The 12,608-nt window shown below is 47.4% G+C and overlaps 1 protein-coding gene and 1 long non-coding RNA gene across 3 annotated transcripts in view; one reads left to right on the top strand and one right to left on the bottom strand.

The window, feature by feature from the left end:
- Positions 1–5,162, bottom strand: part of RAB4A (RAB4A, member RAS oncogene family) — an 86,433-nt gene extending 81,271 nt beyond the window's left edge. The window contains exon 1 of one of the 2 annotated variants that reach the window (XM_083176456.1): positions 4,913–5,162. In XM_083176456.1, coding sequence (XP_083032582.1) covers positions 4,913–4,943 — 31 coding nt within the window. In that variant the 5' untranslated portion in view covers positions 4,944–5,162. The remainder of the gene's footprint in view (positions 1–4,912) is intronic. The other variant, XM_083176455.1, reaches the window with a different exon arrangement.
- Positions 5,163–8,605: 3,443 nt separating this feature from the next.
- Positions 8,606–12,608, top strand: part of LOC146062566 (uncharacterized) — a 4,036-nt gene continuing 33 nt past the window's right edge. The window contains exons 1-3 of the long non-coding RNA XR_014471396.1: positions 8,606–9,210; positions 11,994–12,120; positions 12,395–12,608. The exon at positions 12,395–12,608 is cut by the window's right edge and continues 33 nt beyond it. This is a non-coding gene — a long non-coding RNA (uncharacterized LOC146062566). The remainder of the gene's footprint in view (positions 9,211–11,993; positions 12,121–12,394) is intronic.

The following is a 12,608-nucleotide window of genomic DNA, read 5'->3' as shown; positions in this document are numbered from 1 at the left end:
CACCCCCGATGGATGTCAGCAACCCAGCTTATTACTGGGTCGCTGTGGAAGCAAAAACCATACAAATGCCAGGTCGCTCCCGGGACGGACCCATATCCGAATCCCAAGTGTGACCCAGCATTTGCGATGTGAAAGGAGTATAAACAGCTTTACTTCAGGTCCAGACAGCAGCAAACCGAGCAAGTCAGTCCACTTCTCATAATAGTAGTGCAGCACAGCCTTTGGCACTGCAGAGCAGGTGCAAACAGGCCCAATCACTTTCTTTCGATGTGGACTGGATGTGGGTAGGGTGGCAGCTATCCCTCTGGCCACAGTGCAGGCACTGCTAGTGTGACACACCACTATTGTCACTTGCCACACAGATCTGGCATCCTCTGATTTAGTGACTGGCGGGTGGATGGAGCTAAAGGGACAGGTTGCACAGCATGACCTCTGGGGTCACTCCACACAGTGTCTGAGGCTAACAAATGCAGCTAATAAACGTAAAATAAATAAATTCTGCACATGTGCCACCTTAAGGCCCCCTTACACTTGTCCAACATATTGTCTCAACAAGTTGGACCTGATTGACTCGAGATTTATCCTATGTGCAGGAGGATCAATCTCTTTCAATCTCTTGGTTATACCCAATGGCACAGGATTGAACATTGTGTCCTACACATCAGATCTTGTCAGATAAATGGACTCAATCCACCTGAATTAGGTCAAATCTCACAAAATCTCACAAGTGTATGGAGCCCTTAAAAACAAGAAACCTGGGACTGTAGACTCCAATCCCAGGATTGGCCTCCCTAAATGCTATGCTTGCAACTTTTTTTTTTACTATGCTTCTGAAATCTTGTGGAAAGCCTTCCAAGAAAAGTGGAAGTTGTTATATCTGCAAAAGGAGGACCAACTCCATATTAAAGTATATGTTTTTGAATCAATGTGATTTCAGTCTCTGTTGGTGTATTGATCAGGTGTCCGTCGCTGTCTGGTAGGAGAGGTCTGGCAATGCTGGCCATGGCGACCGGGATTTGTCGAGCCCTGCCATATAGTGTATTGTATAATTAATGGACAACAAATGCTCTTCTCCAATTTCAAATATAACAGCATTCAATCCAGAATAAATCATAATTCTAATGGATTTTAAAACTCCAACACATGACCATGTATCACTTAAAGTGTTTTGGGTATTCAAGCTGCTACTTCCTTAAAGGTCCATACACACTGGCTGAGCGATTATGCCCAGCGTGTATGGACAATGATGTCATTGCTGGGGAGAAAGCTGCTCAGTGCATACACACTGAGCCCCTTTCCCCCTGCCCGGCGCTGTCAGTGGGGAGTGGACAGCTTTGCATAGCACAGGGCTATGCAAAGCCGTCCACAAAGTAGGGATGGCCATCGACTATCGATGATTCTGATCACTGCTTCCCATGCTCCTGATCACTGCTTCCCATGCTAGAGTACAGGATTTTGCCCGTGCTGCACCCCTTCAGTGGAACGCACTCCCTCGCTCCATTAGACTCTCCCCGACCTTGCAAAGCTTCAAACGGGCACTGAAAACTCACCTATTCATCAAAGCGTACCCTTCCACTGCATAAACCAGCTGATTCTCCGACCCCTTGCCTGTTTACATCCTGCTATCTAACCACCACCCCCTCGCTTGCACCTCTTGTAATCTGTCTGTCTCCCCTTCCTACTAGATTGTAAGCTCCTCCGAGTAGGGCCCTCTTCCCTCCTGTTGTCAAAGCCCACTTCTCTTCACATTTCACTCACAGCTCTCCTTTACTCCAACACTCAGTGACCATCTTCATACTCATCTCCATCATTGGCCTCAAGCCTCTAGTTGTATGTTAATTGGGTCCTTACTACTTACATTTAAGCTGTAATGTGTATTGAACTGTGGTGCTCTTTATTTGTACTGTATTTTTGTTATTTATTCAATGTTATGCCAAGTTTGGTCTCCCTGTATTGTTCCTTTGTACAGCGCTGCGAAACACTTGTGGCGCCTTATAAATAAAATTATAATAATAATAATTCCAAATAATTGATGGTTCATGGCCGATGTTGAATACTTTTGCCATCGATGGGGGGAGAACCAGATGGTTTCCCTCCATCGACGGAAAAGCAAAACAATGTTTTGCTTTTTTTTTCCTTCTTCAAAAGTTTAGGGACACTGAGCATAGCTCCGCCCCCCGACACTTGCCCCCCCGTGTTTTGATTGGCCCACAGGCCAATCAAACACAATGGATGACCAAAGATATGTAAAAATAGTTTAGCATAGTTTATGGCCAATTGCCATCGAAGGCCATCCCTACCACAAAGGTAATACAAGCAGATGAGGGATGATACATATATATTGCTTTCCCGGCGATGATGTGGGAGCGTGCATCACTGCTTATAGCCGGGCTGTACACACTGGGCGGCTTTGAGCTGAAAGCCGCTCAAACTTGGCGTTTTCAGTGGCTTTTAGCTCAAAATCGCCCAGTGTGTATGGACACCAGCTACTTATTCAAAATGATGAAATCTGGGACCTATGCCCACTTTACTGCCCTATTTCTGCCCAAATCCTTGTTGGTCAAAAGAAATGGCAAGTGGGTCATATGTAAATGACCCCCCTGTGCGGGTTTCCAGTTTAATATTTGTTGACCAACGCTGTTTAACCCTTGCAGGACACCAGCTACTTATTCAAAATGATATCTGGGACCCATGCCCACTTTAGTGCCCTATTTCTGCCCAAATCCTTGTTGGTCAAAAGAAATGACAAGTGGATCATATGTAAGTGACCCCCCTGTGCGGGTTTCCATGGTAATATTTTTTGACCAACGCTGTTAAACCCTTGCAGGACACCAGCTACTTATTCAAAATGATATCTGGGACCCATGCCCATTTTTCTGCCCATTTTCTGCCCAAATCATTGTTGGTCAAAAGAAATTGCAAGTGGGTCATATGTAGGTGACCCCCCTGTGTGGGTTTCAAGTGTAATATGTTTTGACCAACACTGTTTAACCCTTGCAGGACACCAGCTACTTATTCAAAATAATGACATCTGTGACCCATGCCCACTTTACTGCCCTATTACTGCCCAAATCCTTGTTGGTCAAAAGAAATGGCAAGTGGGTCATATGTAAGTGACCCCCCTGTGTGGATTCCAAGTGTAAATTTTTTTGACCAACGCTGTTTAACCCATGCAGAACACCAGCTACTTATTCAAAATGATGAAATCTGGGACCCATGCCCACTTTACTGCCCTATATCTGCCCAAATCCTTGTTGGTCAAAAGAAATGGCAAGTGGGTCATATGTAAGTGACCCCCTTGTGCGGGTTTTCAGTGTAATATTTGTTGACCAACGCTGTTTAACCCTTGCAGGACACCAGCTACTTATTCAAAATGATGACATCTTGGACCTATGCCCACTTTACTGCCCTATTTCTGACCAAATCCTTGTTGGTCAAAAGAAATGGCAAGTGGGTCATATGTAAGTGACCCCCCTGTGCGGGTTTCCAGTGTAATATTTTTTGACCAACGCTGTTTAACCCTTGCAGGACACCAGTTACTTATTCAAAATGATGATTCTGGGACCCATGCCCACTTTACTGCCCTATTTCTGCCCAAATCCTTGTTGGTCAAAAGAAATGGCAAGTGGGTCATATGTAAATGAACCCCCTGTGTGGATTCCAAGTGTAAGATTTTTTGACCAACGCTGTTTAACCCTTGCAGGACACCAGCTACTTATTCAAAATTATGACATCTGGGACCTATGCCCACTTTACTGCCCTATTTCTGCCCAAATCCTTGTTGGTCAAAAGAAATGGCAAGTGGGTCATATGTAAGTGACCCCCCTGTGCGGGTTTCCAGTGTAATATTTTTTGACCAATGCTGTTTAACCCTTGCAGGACACCAGCTACTTATTCAAAATGATGACATCTGGGACCTATGCCCACTTTAGTGCCCAATTTCTGCCCAAAACCTTGTTGGTCAAAAGAAATTGCTAGTGGGTTATATGTACGTGACCCCCCTGTGTTGATTTCTGCAGTCAAATTTGTGGTCGATGATTCATTAACCCTCGTAAAAATGATTGTTCTGAATAAGATGAATAAGTACGGATGGTTAGCATTACTGCCTCACAGCGCTGAGGTCATGGGTTCAATCCCCATCATGGCCATAACTGTGCGGAGTTTGTATATTCTCCCCGTACTTGCGTGGGTTTCCTCCGGGTACTCCGGTTTCCTCCTCCAATCCAAAAATATACTGGTAGGCTAATTGGCTCCAAACAAAATTAACCCTAGAATGTCTGTGTGTACGTGTATATGTGGTAGGGAATATAGATTGTAAGCTCCACTGGGGCAGGGACTGATGTGAATGTTCAAATATTCTCTGTAAAGCGCTGCGGAATATGTATGCGCTATATAAGAAACTGTTAATAAATAAATAAATAAATAAGAAGCTGGAGCTCGAATAAGAAGTCAACTTCAGCCTCGTCTTACTTTCAGCAACTAAACACACCTACACATTCCTGCACCCCCACCGACAGCCCCGCACTGACTGCGGCTAGATGGAGAACCCTACCATAGGCGAGAGGGAGCATTCAGTGTCTCCCAGTCTGTAGATGGGATATCCAGAGAGAAAGGCTACAGCATAGTCCTACATATTCTCCTTTCCCCAGCATCGGGGCACACCCGCTTCATCCTACCCTAGCCCCCCTTCCTACCCCACACCCAGCTCCGGCCAGACCGGAGCAGCTGCGTGGTGGGACAGGCAGCACACCCGTAAACATTGCCCTCTCCCCGCACATCGGGATCACACACAATAGAACACAGCGTGCAGCTACGTCGGCAGCAATGTGACCCCCGACCCCCACAGGTAACACAGGGACACTAGCTGCAGCAAGTCATATACAACGTACACCCCGGAGCCCGGCCCACGTACCGTAAGTCTCTGACATTGCTGTCTGTGACATGTCGGGTCCCTTCTCTGCGGCTCACTTGGTTGTCAGTGGGGCCTGATCGGCCAGGCCGGTGTCACTGAAGGGATCGCTGGGTCAAGAACCTGCACCGCTTCCCGTGTGCTATTCCTCGCATTATTCCTCCTCCCACCGCTGTCAGGAGCGCGCATGCGCACAGGGTACCGGCGCGGTCATGGCCGGTCTTGGAGGCCCGCGTCACAGGAACGCACCAAAACATTGTGCACGTGCTGCTGGCCTGCTGCTGCCCGGTGTCACGTGACCACCACTGCACCAGTGACTGAGCGGTTGTCTGCTTGCTGCCGCGCGTACTCCGCTTTGTTTGCACCATGTGCACTAATGCGGAAGCATACCTCCCAACTTGTAGGGAGAGGAAGGAGGGACAGAGGTAGGGATGGCCATCGACCATTGATGATTAGAAACATTGATGGCCGATGTCAAATAGTTTTGCCATCGATAGGGGAGAACCAGATGGTTTCCCCACCATCGATGTCAAGGTTAAACGAATAGTTTAGTTTTCCTTTTTCTTGATACACTGAGCATAGCTCCACCCAGGACACCTGTGCAGCGACGCTAGGGTTACCACCCGTCCGGGATTACTCCGGACAGTCCGGTAATTTATACCGGCGTCCGGATTCTGGACGGGTGGCTTTCCCGGACTATATTTAGTCCGGGAATGAGTGTCTGTCCCCACTCCCTTGGTTGCCGGCGCTGTTAGCAGCGGTGAAGCAAGGGCGCCGGGCTGGTCGTGGGTTACTGGCGGCAGCCATGTCCATCATGATTGATGGATGACGAGCGGCCTGGGGGCGGCGCAGAGTGACTCTGTCAGTCACTCCGCCGCGGCGCTCACTGGGAGAAGGGAGTCGGACGGACACACACACATAGACAGTGTGTTGACTCAACCTCCCCAGGCTCCCGCACTCCACCAGACTCCTCCCGATTTACCTTGCGCGCTCAACCTGACACACACTCCAGCCTCAGGGCAGTATTCAATGACAAATATTCTCTGTGCATGGCGAGAGATTTTTTCTCTTGCCATGCACTCGCCCTGTTCCGGAGGGCTCGCTGCCTCTCCTGCTCCCTCTATTCAATGTGGTTAAGACTCGCCGCCACTCGCGGCGAGTCTTAACCCCTGCAGCGGACAAGCGTCTGCGGCAGGGAGCTGGCAGGGAGCCATGGGACGGTGGCAGCCAGAGAGATTAAAGTCTCCCTGGCTGCCCCAGAACATATGTGGAGGGGAGGCGGCTCCCTGGGACCCAGGCAGCACAAGCTGCCCCCCCCTATAGCCAGCGGGGGACCCAGTATTCACTGCACCCGATCGTGCATATGTAATGATCGGATGCAGTGAATATATGAATATCTAATGAGCGGTTCGAGCGCTCCGGCCCCCTGCTGGCTGCTCTGTGTAAAAAAAAAAAAAAAAAATTTTTTTTTTTAAAAAAAATTTAATATATATTCATGTGCTATAAGCACATGAATAAAAATAACATGCCCCTTCACAGAAAAAAACCCTGATTTTTTTACACCAAAATTAAAAGAAAAAACCTTTTAGTTTAAAAGTTCACATTCCAGCTCTCCATGAAAAGATGGAGAATTGCTACACGGAGAGAGACGGCGAAAATCACTTAAAAAGACGGCGAATATTTCACATTGAATAGGGTTGCTCGCTTTTGGAGAGCAAAAGTCTCCATCCAAGGTGAGAAAAGCACAAACTCGCCATAAAACACGGCAAATTTTCTCATTGAATACTGCCCTCAGTCTCTCTCTGACTAGCAGCAGTGCAGCCAGCACGCTGTGTCCTGTGGAACACAACAACAAGGCAAGCAGTCAGCAGCTCAGTGTCAGGCACCCCAGACAGTCCAGGCAGTGGCCTCTTTCCACCCAGGTCCCAGCCTCCTTAATTCACCACCACCCCAGGCAGGCCATCACCCATCCTCGCCTCAGGCAGCCTACCTGAGTGAGAGTCCAAACACAGTCCAGACTCCAGCACCACCCTAATTTGCCTTTGTCCAGGAGACAGAGTCCAGGCAGGGCACCGCTCCAGCCTCAGTCGGTCCACCACCAGCCAGCTTCTGAGCTCAGAGCTACACAGGGAGACAGTGTCCAGCAGGCCCAGGCAGTCCAGGGCAGCCAGGGCTCCAGGCCAACCTCCAGAGTCCAGCCCGCCTCAGTCCATCCACCACTACCATTATTAGCCAGCTATATACTCTATGGCCTGGGCAGTGGGCTGGCAGACAGCAGTCAGTGAATCTCCTCCAGCCGCCAGGCTCGCTCGCCTCCGCATGAGACAGTGACGTCAGAGACCGTCAAACACGCACCGCCATGCAGCATAGACAGTGGTGAGTGAGTGAGTGTGTGATTGTGACACTGCCACTGTCAGTGTTCTCTTTAGGTTGATGGGAATGGGTGCATTGCAGCCATAGCAATCATTTAAAATTTAGGCCACTAGAGGGCCCAGGGGAGAGTTTGGCTCTAAGAAGGGGAAGGTTAGGCTACAGGTCAGGAGGAGAGGGGGTTAGGCTGGCATGGGGGGGCCTGGCACTGGCAGTCAGTCTCTCTCTGTTAGTCACCCACCGTGCTGCAGCTGTGTGGTGAGTCAGTGAGTGCCACACACTGCCACAGGTGTTTAGGTTGTTGGAATGCAGCTATGACGTTGACAAGGCTGCAAATGTAATCATACCTGTGCACATATCCTGGATTTCTATGGGCAGGGTTGCGTTTACATGATTCCTGTCACCTGTGCTCTGGACATACGTAGCCCAGCAATCAGTTCTGAATTATGCCCGAATATCAAAAAAAAGCTGAATAAAGTGGTTCCTGCTCCAACCCTTGACATTTAAACCCCGCCCATTATGTACATATCCTTTTATATGAGGCAAATTCTTTTTCCTCCTGAAAATCTCTTGCTCCTTGGGAAAATAGCTCCGTGTGTACACACTAGACTGGTGACAGATATACCTGTCAGAGATTTTGGCGTAGTCTATTGAAATGAAAATCTCCAAGTGTGTATGCACCTTAAGCAGAAATACGTATGTGATTTTTTTGTAGCACAAGTAAAACTTGTTTCCTATTTATTTATTGTTTACAGGTTCCTGCACAGACTACATACATTTCCATCATGGTAGAACTCCATCTTGTGGCTGCAACCTTCATCTTTTCTCTAATCAGCGAATGTGGTTAGTTTAGTGGGTACTTATGTAGTAACTGGGCTGCCGATTTTGAAATCGGGTCCATCGCATCGCATCGCACCCGACCAAATCGCATGCGATGCGATGCGATGCGATGCGATGGACCCGATTTTTCCATAGGATTCAATGTTAAAATGGACTGAGTCCATTTTAACATGGAATTCAATGGGAAAAAGGGGTCCTTTTCATACCCCTACTATCCAAGTGGGCATGGAGTTGGATATAAACCTGTGGCGAGCGTAGCGAGCCACCGAGCCCGAAGCGTGGCGAGCGTAGCGAGCCCCGCGAGGGGACACAGAATACCGTCCGCTCGCCACGCTTCGGGTTTGGTGGCTCGCTACGCTCGCCACAGGTTTATATCCAACTCCATGCCCACTTGGATAGTAGGGGTATGAAAAGGACCCCTTTTTCCCATTGAATTCCATGTTAAAATGGACTCAGTCCATTTTAACATTGAATCCTATGGAAAAATCGGGTCATCGCATCGCATCGCATCGTATGCGATGCGATATCGCATCGCATCTGATTGTATGCCTTAACTTAAGGCATACAATCAAAAAATCGGCAGCCCAGATACTACATAAGTACCGTTTAGTGTTACCTACAGTAATTACACATACTTATCATTAGCAGATAGCAATTTCACCACCATAGGCCTAGGCCGTGGCCGTTTCCCCACTGAGGATTGGACTGAAGCAAGCAGTCTAGGAGCTCAGGAGGCACAAGCTCAGCCACCCTCAGACCACCCATCCAGTCCACCAAATCCAGTAGTACCACAGTGAATAATTGGACAATACTGCAGTTCCTCCTCCCACACCACCATTATAGTCAGACTGTCACTGAAGGGAGTCTAGTGACCGTCTCAGAGAGTCATAGTCAAAAAAGGTAGTAGGTCAAGGAGTCAGACCTTCACACACACTTTGCTCAGCCCAGGTCACATTGAATCTTCATCACGACACCTGCCTAGGAATCGTGGAGCCCCCGTCACCTGCACTGCGCACACGGATCGGACGGTGTCCAAGTCTCCGAGAGACCAGAGACCTACACAAGAAAACCCTATGACTACGTCATTAACTGTAAGTCTAGTGATTCCATAAAATTAGTGACATATCCCCATGCATACAAGGCGAGGGTCGCCAGGAGCATGCTCCTGCGACCAGCGGCTTCCCAGGCAGTGACTCTGTTTTCATCAATGACCATTGCTGGTTGTCGGTGAAAACGGTTCACTGAGCGATGTAGCCACTGAGCGATGTAGCCACTGAGCGACATGATGTAAAAAATAGATCAGTGTTCACATTGCTCCATGTATACAGAGTTTAAGACCTTAGGACAGGGATAGCTAACTCCAGTCCTCGAGAGCTACCAGCAGTTAATGTTTTCCAGGTAGCTCTCCTCACAGAATCATAAGTGAAGTAATTAGCTCCACCTGCGGATCTTTTAAAATGTGTCTGAGAAATATGAGTGCACCAAATATGGGGTTCTAGAAAACATGAACTGTTATTAGCTCTTGAGGACTGGAGTTGGCTACCACTGCCTTAGGATATCACCCTGAATTTTGCAAGAACAAATTAATTTAAAAAACAAATCAGTATTGGAAGATATCTCTATAGTGACAGGTGTGCAGTGCTGGTTCATCTTGGTCCAGATTTCTTTTATTATGATTAAATTGACTTAAGGCCCATTCACACTTGGCGACTTTGAGCTGAAAGTCGCTCAAAACAGGGGGTTTGAGCGTCTTTCAGCTCAAAGTTGCACAGTGTGTATGGCCCGGCGGTGAGCGCTGCTGCGCGCTACTGCATCATCGCCGTGAAAGCCGTTCATCAGTTGGTTATACCAGCAGATGAACGGCTTACAGGACGACCTTGCATAGCGCTATGCAGAGGAGTCCCCCCCCTCTGTCGGCGGCGGGCAGGGGGAAAGCGCTCGGTGTGTAAACAATGAGCGGCTTTCCCCGCAGCGATGTGTATGGACTTTAAGTTGGGAGTTGAACCGAAGATGGGATGTTGCCCATAGCAACCAATCAGATTCTGTCTATTATCTTCTAAACTCATGTGAATGTTGAAATATTCTCTGTCATGTGCTGCTGAATATGTTTGTTAGTAACTGTTAATATGTAAATAATAAACTAATAGAAGGTACTTAATCATAAACTTGAAATTGGTTAGTTGCTATGGACAACTGGTAGCTAAATATATATTAGTAGAGATATATGTAGATAGATAACATTCTTCTTTTATTCCTTACATTGACACGGGAAACGGTCATCTGTCAGACCAGACATAGGTCGACCCCGGAAGGTCACTGTCCCCAAGGTCGACAGGGTTAAAGGTCGACATGGCTCAATGTCGACATGACTTAAGGTCGACATGGTTTTAGGTCGAGTCATTAGGTCGACATGAGTTTTTCACTGTTTTTTGAGCCATGTGCCGACAGACGGTATTTCATGCCCTACCATCCACTAGGGCGTGGTGGGTGAATAAAATAGTGTGCCGAGCGCAGCGAGGCACCGTGCCCGAAGCATAGCGAGCGGCTGCGATTCGACTCCAACTGTGTCCATGTCGACTGTGATTCGGGTAAAAAAAACAGTGAAAAACTCATGTCGACCTAATGACTGTCGACCTTGGCCCATGTCGACCTTAAGTCACGTCAACCTTTAGCCATGTCGACCTTGGGGGCAGTCGACCTTCCGGGGGCCAACCTAATGACTGTAGACATAAGTCTGTTCTGACAGATGTACCGCTTCCCTAGGCAAGATATTGGTTTGGGACCCTTCTCACTCCAATAATCCATAGCACTATATTTTACCTGATTGCAGTTGGCATTGGAAAAGTACTTGGGTGCATGCACAGTAAATTGATAAATGATAACACGAATGACCATTAGCTTTGCATAGAAATATGAATCAGGCTTTACATTTTTTGTGGAAGAAGGCTTATTACATATGTCACATTTAATGTAAACCAACTGGCCACAAACAGTGGATGATTAAATTTTATGTGTCCAAACATAAAAGGGAGCCACTGTAGCGCTTGTAAGCGGGGTATAAGACTGGTATCTGTTAGAAAAGTCGGTACTTGTGGATTATCATGGCTCCCATCGCATGCCATATATAGTGGCATGCGATGCGATTTTTACAGATTTTTGCAGTTTTTGTCAAAATCGCATGCAATCGCATCGCATGCGATTTGATCGCATACGATTTTTCACTGAAAAGCATCCAAATGCATTGGAATTAGTATGAAACATGTTCAATGGCCCCCAAATGGCATTTTTGAGGCTGTACCACCCCCACTATCAACGCGAACCCAAAGCGTGGCGAGCGCAGCGGTACGCGTCCTACGACCTTTTCATACCCCCACTATCCATGTCGGCGTGGAGTTGAGAATAGAAAGTGTGGCGAGCGCAGCAAGCCACCGAGCCTGAAGCGTGGCGAGCGGACGCGGACACCTGTAAAGCCCGTGAGGGGACGCGGATACCTGTAAAGGTATCCGCGTCCGCTCGCCACGCTTCGGGCTTGCCACACTTTCTATTCTCAACTCCACGCCGACGTGGATTGTGGGGGTATGAAAAGGTCGTAGGACACGTACCGCTGCGCTCGCCACGCTTCGGGTTTGCGTTGATAGTGGGGGTGGTACAGCCTCAAAAATGCCATTTGAGGGCCATTGAACATGTTTCATACTAATTCCAATGCATTTGGATGCTTTTCAGTGAAAAATCGTATGCGATCAAATCGTATGCGATCAAATCGCATGCGATGCGATTTTTTCGCATACGATGGCCATCGTGGGAGCCATGATAATCCACAAGTACCGAAAGGTCTATTTAAATCATTCCTTTAACCATTGTATTACTTGTCTAGGTGCTCTTCTGAATTCACCTTAGTGAAAGATTTGAGTGTGAGCAATTCACGTTTCTGATTTCCAAGCCTGAAACGTCTCTTCACATCCACAACAACTTGCAGGAACAGACATTTTCTCATACAACAGGTATGTTTTTGCATATTGACTATAGCACAGGTTCTCAAACTCTGTCTTCTTGGCCACACACATTGGACGTTTTGCATATTTCACATAATCTAGGGAAAAAATTAGCTCCATCTGTAGATCTTTTGAATGTGTCAGTGAATAACGAGTGTAGCAGTCAGGTGATCTGGAAACCATTAACTGTGTGGGGTCCTGAGGTCCGAGTTAGGTAAACCACATCTAGTATCTGCTAGTTGGTATCGCATCATTTTCTAATTCTGTGTTCTTTTAACAACAGGATTTGTGTGTCCCATGCTTTCAAAACAGAAAAGAAGTCTTAACGATGCAGATGGAGGTGATTGTAAAGCATCAAAGAAACTAATGTGTTACTACAGGTTGAGTATACCGTATCCAAAATGCTCGGGACCAGGAGAATTTTGGATAACGGATTATTCCGTATTTCGGAATATTTTAATATTTCAATTATGTATTTTGAAGTATCTTGCATGTAT

Source organism: Crinia signifera, chromosome 3, assembly GCF_055691185.1.
Source record: "Crinia signifera chromosome 3, ASM5569118v1, whole genome shotgun sequence".
In the NCBI taxonomy this organism is placed as follows: Eukaryota; Metazoa; Chordata; class Amphibia; order Anura; family Myobatrachidae; genus Crinia; species Crinia signifera.
Note: the sequence above shows the minus strand (reverse complement) of the source record. Positions and strands in the feature narration are given on the sequence as shown.